Genomic DNA, 8,120 nt, shown 5'->3' with positions numbered 1-8,120 from the left:
ATCGAAGCGTTTCTTATGATAGTGATTTTAATCATTGTCAGATATCATCTATGCTTGTCCCATCTATGCCTCATCCGCACTGTGCCTCAACCCCACTGTGCTACCGTTTTTTTAATCTTTTTTGTCATATTACATATAATTGGTTATTAATGAGCGCAGAAAAATGAGAAAATTCGTTCGACGAAATTTATATTACATAATTTTACATGTTACCGCATAATGTATAATGAGTAAATAAATTTAAAATGAAAAATCCAAAGGTCATGTGTAGTGACCCAGGAGTATATGATTTATAACTGGTAATTCTCAGGTAATCATTTAAAGTTCGTTTCAAGTTAAAAAAAAAAAAAAATTTTAAGTATAAAGTGTATATTAACAAAGTACTTCAGACATTTTCAATTACAATTTTGCAGTTGTATATATACTCATTGTTTTTGTTAAATACTAGTTGAAGGGAAAAATTACTTTTGTTTCAATTTTTTTTTCGTGAGTTATAAATGTGAATAAAGAAAATTCATTATTTTTTATGGCTATTTTTAATATTTTTTATTTTTACTTATATCTATGCTAAACATACTTTGCTTGCTCATTTTAAATTTATATTTAAAGTAATAATAATTAGTTGTTTAAAATTTAAAATGTGTTCTTTTTGGTTTCATTGTTAAAATTATTTTATTATTTCATAATAAGAAACTTTATGAAAAAATTCACAATAAACTAAATCAATTTTTTCTATTTTCATATGAAACACATATTTGGTTGAAATTTAGTAATTTTTAACAGTATTCATTTTTGAAAATCTTAAATGATATGGTATTGATTAATACATAAATATTATATTAACAATCGCCGTGGACAATATACAAGAGCACTTATCTATTACTTATGGCATAAATTTACTAATATGTTTATTATTAACTCCCTAGTACAGTTAAAGTTATGTAATAAAACACTTGTTCAAAATAATACCAGTCCAAATGTGTATAATAACTAAAAATAAAATTTATGGGGATGGTATTAATAAAAAAGAATGATAATGGCATCATCAGTAAAGACATCATAAATAAAAGTACTTTGTTTCTAGTTATTACTTGATTAGTGTAGTTAGTGTGTTTAAACTATTCTTACCTGATATATCTTGGCTGAAAATCAAGTTCCGCGGTGCAGTGAGGAGAAGAAGTGATTTAGACTTATTAGATATTAAATAAGAAGAAAAATAGTTTGTTATATAAGCATATATTGTAATTTAGATAATTATTCAAACATGAATTTATCTTAAGTTAAACTAATGAACGATAGTAAGAATTAAGACACCAAGTCACAATATAAAATAGATAAAAAGTTGCAAAGTAAAAAGGAGCAAAGCCCGGGACTTAAGTCTGAACGTTAAGTCTGAACTAGGATTGGCTCTTTGACGGATGTCAAAAGGCTGATCAGATCCCAGAGGGCTCTTAGGTCTGTTATAATAAATCATAGTAATAACATTTAATGTGATAATATAAGTTATTTAATTGAAAGAAAGGTGTCCTTTACAACGCGGTACGAGGAGTGATTTGTATTGTATTATTGTTTGTTTAGGATATGTAAACAAATAATGACGAGTAATGTATTGTATATTGCTAATCCATACGTGAAACTGTATGGGGGATCATTTATGGCTTATTCGGTAAGGATTATATAAACAAAATTAAACTATTACACTCCTCAGCGGCATCGGTATATTATTGGTAATCGTCGATGAAATGTATGAATTTATGAACATGTGATACATATAAATAACATTTTTACTGTCAAGAAATCCAATTAACTTCTATTTCTGATTATCTATTGAATGTCTTTAAAATGTCACATCCGGGCCAGCTGCACATAGGCAAGAATTTCAAAAGAAATTATTACCATTTCATTTTTCTCACGCTTTTTACCTAAAACCTAGTATTTTCGTTTAGTACACTATAAGCTTTAAATCACCTCGATGTTTAAGACTACTGAAAGAAACGTGTTCAATAAAGAGTACAGTAGTTTGAAAGATTGTATGCGGGTAACTAGATGTGACTATAAGTTTTATATTTATATATACTACATACCTATCATAAATAATGGATCCAAAGTTGACACTACAAGATAATATCATACTCTAATGAATGTTTATATACAAAAAGAACTCAACAAAAAACAATGCATGATAGTATAAGTAAATGTTAATTTTTGATGTTACGATTACCGTCGGCTGTTTAACCAGAGATTAAACAATAATTTCTTAGCTGTTAATACCAGACTATGTTAATAAAATAACAAATTATATTTCCGTTCTAATTAGGTGGGAGTCCCTGTACTTAATTAATATTTGACAAGCGATCTTTAAATATTATTTACATATACAAAAATAGTCTAATCCGATCCGACCTGTTGTCTCCCGTCTCAGCTCGTCTTTGACTCCGCCAACTGTGCGCCGTAATATAACTACAATAAGACTAAACCGAAGACCATAAGACCCAAAATACCAAAAAAAAAAGAACCAACAATGGGCCACTCCACTTGTGTTGTACGTAAATCTCGCAAAAGCAAGAAACCGAACAAAATTTACATACTGTCAAGATAACAACTGGGTTTTTAGCAGGCGCCGTCACTACTAGACGCCGCAACAGGTTGGTGATGGAAACGGCTGATAAGAACCAGTTGTTTCCACCATACCTTATTGCCTGGCTTGAACATGCTACCCCTCCCTTTGGGAAGACAGGGTTTTTGCAAACTTGATAGTACACAGAACCGCAGTCTGAAGTATTAATCCGATGTTATGTGATATGTGTTAAACAAGCTGAATGAACAAAATCGCGGAGCTTAACATATTAACTAATTAACTATCATTAATGATTTGGGAACTCACTACAATGGTACAAAATAAAAAAATAAAAATCAAATAGGTAGTACCCGAGGGTAACCTTGTTGACGACTTAAACTAGTATAGTTTCATTGATTACTGTGATGGCTATGTGATAAAAAACAAATACAACTAAATAAATACAAATAATGTTTATCGTCTGGTTCAAACAGTTGATTACAAAATTACATCTGAGGGGTAATCCAAGTTGAATATTCAGTACTCAAACTACCGGTTTTATAACACATAACATTTATTAAATTTTTTGCTTTTAATTATTAAAATATTTCAAAAGTTTTATTTATTAGTCATTGAAATAAAAATCGCACTGTATCTACAAGAGTTTAATTTGCACAGTTATATTTTTCAGTTGTCGCGTACAGCACATACATAAATTTATAATGTTAAACGTAAAATAAGCAATGACTGGCGAACCGTGTGTAGTTTTAAAATTTACTAGCGCTGAGGTACCACTGACACTGTTGATGGGTAAAATTGATTACATAATACACGTTTATATTTTAAATATACTATTTTTGGATGGGGAAAGAGGGACATAAAGAGAGGAATTCGATCAGTCACACAAACCTAATTGACATATAGGATTTCAAATTGACGCAACAATTAATAATTTACATTGACGAAAAATGGACTATAATATATGAATATTATTTATTTGGACTATTAGTCCGTGCCCTGTTATAATTTGTACAATTTTATAAATTCTTTAGCTTATGTAGCCGGCGCGTCGCTTATATTTTAGCAGGCCAAATAACGCGTTTTAAAGAAAAATTTGGTGCAAATGCATATTTTTCCCCTCCTAATAACGCCCCTGCTCCTAAGGTTTTTATTTTTAATAAAAATCTGGTGTTAAAAATATTTTGAAGATTATATAGGTAAAACTATCGTTTTATTCAGAATAAATTAAAGTTTTCATCGGAATATTATTACTTTATTTAAGAAACGTATCAAATATTTCTATTATAACCAAAACTCTCTGTAAAATATGATATAAAGGATACAGTAACATAATTAGGGAAGAATACTCGTTAATAGCAATGATTGTTTTAAAAATGAAATTATGTCCAAAAAATAGATCCAAAATATGGAAGTTTTACAATCACTTCTACCAATCGTGAAACTATGATTACGCCATTAAAAACATATTTGTGCAAGTTATTATAGAACACCATTGCTTATACAGATGTTCAATAAGCATGGAAACAGGGGGTCTATTTTTGAATCGTCCGTTCACAAACGTATACGTTCAGATTTTATTTTATACAGAGTGTTCAGTAAGTCAGGAAATGGGTTCTATTGTTCTCATCGTTTGTAACAATGAGACACAATAGAAACCCGTTTCCTGACTTACTGAACACCCTGTATAGGTTTATATGACGAACATTGTTCATGAACACCTTCGGAACGTATGAAACATCGAACGGGCGTTAATCGTTTCCGCCAAAATTGACCGTATCGTTTCCGCCAAAACTGAATAAGGTCGTTTTTTCGTTTCCGCCAAACTGATCTTCTACCTGTCTATCTACTAAAAAATTTGAGAACCATTTAACTTTATCCATGGTAGGCAGCTTCCCGTACCAAAATTTTATCACATAAATACACTTTTATAAACAAAATATGGCGTTTTACCAAAGATAAATAAATTATAATAGATAACTGTCTTAAGTATGTACATATATTTTTGTAATAAATAATAAAAGTATAGTTTATAAAAAAATATAGTCATCAAAACATTGAAATAAAATTTAAATATTAATTATAAGCTTAAAAAATATTTAATATATGAAATAATATAATAAAAAATAGATCTATGATCTATACAATTTTCGGTAGTTGTTGGAAACTAATTTTACAAATTCAAGTCTGCTAATTTCTTTTTTATTATACTTATCAATTGCCTCTTTTGTTTTATTGGAACGGATTTCAATTTTACTCCGTACGCTTATTGAGATTGCGTTATTAGAACTATATATTTTAATGTAATTATAATATGAACGTTTTCTATTAAAATTTTTAAAAATATATTAATAGAAGGATGTGCCTTATAAAATTGATCATTAAAATGTGAATGGAATGATTCACAATTATTTGTTGTCCGGGCTAATGAGGGGTCCATCAATGCCCAAATTTTTGGAGGATATTTGCTTTCCTCAGAAATATAATTGTCGATTAAATAATCAGCATACTGAATGAAAGCTGTTCCCTCAGGTATTAATGTCATGAAGTCATCAACGAAACAATCAGACACGTCTTCTGGATTTAAAAAAGTTAACCCGAAGGTAACCTTTAACCATTCACATGTTTTATAAGCATTACTCAAACCTAACTCTTGAAGTTTTCTGTACCAACTCTGGGTTAAGTGAAATCTACAACCAATAATAGTAATTAATGGCCACACAATTAGAGCAGCTTTGTGAATAGAAACTTCGAAATCGACAGTTATATTTTCAGGATACAGTAATAACTTTTTTTCAGTGCATTTATATTTTATAACCTCAAAAGATTCTTTATAAGTCTCTATAAATTTATTTTTTAATAAACAAAAAACAAGTGGTACATAGTAATTGTTTATATATCCGTGTATGGTAAATAATTGTACAAAATGTTTTGGGCAATACTGAAAAGTTCCATCTACATATATTGATTTGGAATTGCAAAGAAATTTGAGGTTTGTATCACAAGAAAAAATAATAATATTTTTCTCATGATCGTTGTGTAATAAAAACTGTTCTCCGCGCGTAGTTAGTATTTCTGTATGATCAATAATTGTATGTAATTCACTTATAGATTCTGGATTAGTAGGAAAAAATTGTCTTCTAGTGCGATAAATAGTTTGGCGAATACATGACACATCCGTTGTCGTAAAATTATTATTACTTAATGTTTGAATTTCCCCTAAAATTATTTTTTGCGGTCTTTGGCAAATATCGTCTACGGCTTTGCGTTTACAAGCGCCTGCTAATTTTTGTCTCATAATTATGGGATCAGAACAAGGGCCATTACATGTATGTTCTATAAGATATATTAAAACTAATTTAAAATAAGGTCAGCTTTAATCAATTTAACTAAAAATTTTAAAAATACCTGTTTGATCAATAATTTCATCAAGCTCATTCACGTGAATGGTACCTTTGCATTCTTTTACAAAACAACGCCAACGTATGTTACCCGTTTGTATTGCTTTATATGCAAAACGAAACTTAAAATTATTCAATAAAATCATTTGTTGGCCCCGCTTACTTCTGATATATTCAAATGACATTTTAATTAAAAAAATAAAATAAAAAAGAACGGATGGCAAAATATTTATCGATATACCGATCAGTACACTGCTATCTAACTAACAATAATAGAATAGGAAAAAGTTCGATTAAATGATAAGTAGATAATTATTATCGGGTTATTTTGGCAAATATTTTAACCAGTGGTTCTCAAGCCTCTATTTGTAGACAGGTATAAACTATCGGTTTGGCGGAAACGAAAAACCGACCTTATTCAGATTTGGCGGAAACGATGCTTGGCGGAAACGATACGGTCAATTTTGGCGGAAACGATAATCTCCCCATCGAACGGACGACCGTTCAGAACAATAAAAAACGTTCGTTCACAACGGATAATAGAAACCATCCGTTAGCGAACGGTGGGTCGAACGGTCGATCGAATGGACGGTCATAAATAACAAAAGAAAGGTTTGACTCTTATACTTGCCTTTTAGACAAACATATTTACCTAAAATATAATTTTGAAATAAAATCGTTAATAATTAAACAAATTTATTAAACAAATCAATTATTCGTAGAAGTAGCTATAATCGAAAATAGGGGAACTAAGGCCACCCAGTTTGAGTAAGATTTCCTAATTGACTTAGGAACATAAAAAAACATTTAATATATATTTTTATTAATAAAAATATATTTATTATAATAAATATTATTACAATTAATTATGTTGTTATACAAAACATAAATTAGTTAAAAAAAATTATTGAAATTTACAAACAAAAATTTTTAGTTAAATATTAAAAATTATTTTAAATACTACTATTATCTATGTGTAATATAATATAAACTATATCAATCACTAGTTGATCATTAAATTTTATTATTAAAAATTGTTAGGTATATTTATGTTATCATATTTTCACATTTACTTTTTTATATTCATTTATAAAATGCGTTTCCAAATTATTTCAAGGCAACTTACAGCGCATCAATGATACTTAATATTTGTTTACTATCCATTAAATGCAGTAAGACCTTTTTTGAGATAATTGAGTAATATAAACAAAAGTCACATTATTTAATAAAATTCACTTGCAAATGCAACCATAAAATACATTGTTGTATACAGAGTGATTTTTGTTATCATAACCCACTCAATTACTTACAGAATAATAATAATTACAATAAACATTTTTTTTTTGATTATCCTTAGTTACACATTATTCTTGAATTATTAACTATGTAATACTTTTTAAGTTCATCCCTTATACCTAGTAAGGGTGTCAACTTTGTTTTTTTAAATGAGAGTAGATATTTTGAATTTAATAAAATGTTTGAGCTTTTAATTTAATAGTAGATGGCATTTGAATTTTTAATATACCTTTATTTGTTTATTAAATATAAACATTTAATGTTTCAAATTTTTTAATTTAATATACAGGTATAATACACAAGGGTTTACAAATACAGGTAGCTAATTGGTTTTTTATGACATCGATATTAGCAGGTACACAGCATCGTTATTATCAATGGTAGTAAGGTACATTGTTGTGAGTTTATAAATACACTAACTGACAATACAAAAAGTATATCAATGGATAGTTATAATTGATAATAAACAATCCGTGACTGTGACAGCAATGTCATAAAATAACAATTAGCTATGTGTATATTATATTCACTATTATAAATTAATTTCCATTTTTCAATTAATATGTTAAATAAATTGAAACATAATATTATATTATAATTACTCAGTAATATTAATTAAAACTCGTAATACGTGTAACAACTATTTTGTTGGTTGCATCCTTACCTCATAATAAACCATCTTTTGAAAATTTACCTTTAGAGTTTTCGTACCCGTACACGAGTGCGTGACATCAATTATATATACAGGGTGTTCAGTAAGTCAGGAAACGGGTTTCTATTGTTCTCATTGTTTGTAACAATGAGAACAATAGAAACCCGTTTCCTGACTTACTGAACACCCTGTATAT

The 8,120-nt window shown here is 28.6% G+C and overlaps 1 protein-coding gene across 1 annotated transcript; it reads right to left on the bottom strand.

Moving 5' to 3' along the window:
* Positions 1–4,563: 4,563 nt before the first annotated feature.
* LOC126894806 (uncharacterized) lies at positions 4,564–6,455 on the bottom strand. The gene is made up of 2 exons (XM_050666090.1): positions 5,984–6,455; positions 4,564–5,911 (listed from the first exon to the last, which is right to left on the bottom strand). Exons 1-2 carry the CDS (start codon positions 6,159–6,161, stop codon positions 4,842–4,844), a joined length of 1,248 nt encoding a protein of 415 aa, XP_050522047.1. The 5' UTR covers positions 6,162–6,455; the 3' UTR covers positions 4,564–4,841.
* Between the last annotated feature and the right edge of the window lie 1,665 nt (positions 6,456–8,120).

This window comes from Daktulosphaira vitifoliae, unplaced genomic scaffold (assembly GCF_025091365.1).
Source record: "Daktulosphaira vitifoliae isolate Bord-2020 unplaced genomic scaffold, ASM2509136v1 Scaffold_1, whole genome shotgun sequence".
NCBI lineage: Eukaryota > Metazoa > Arthropoda > Insecta > Hemiptera > Phylloxeridae > Daktulosphaira > Daktulosphaira vitifoliae.
The sequence above is the reverse complement of the archived record's forward strand: the minus strand, read 5'-3'. Positions and strand labels throughout refer to the sequence as shown.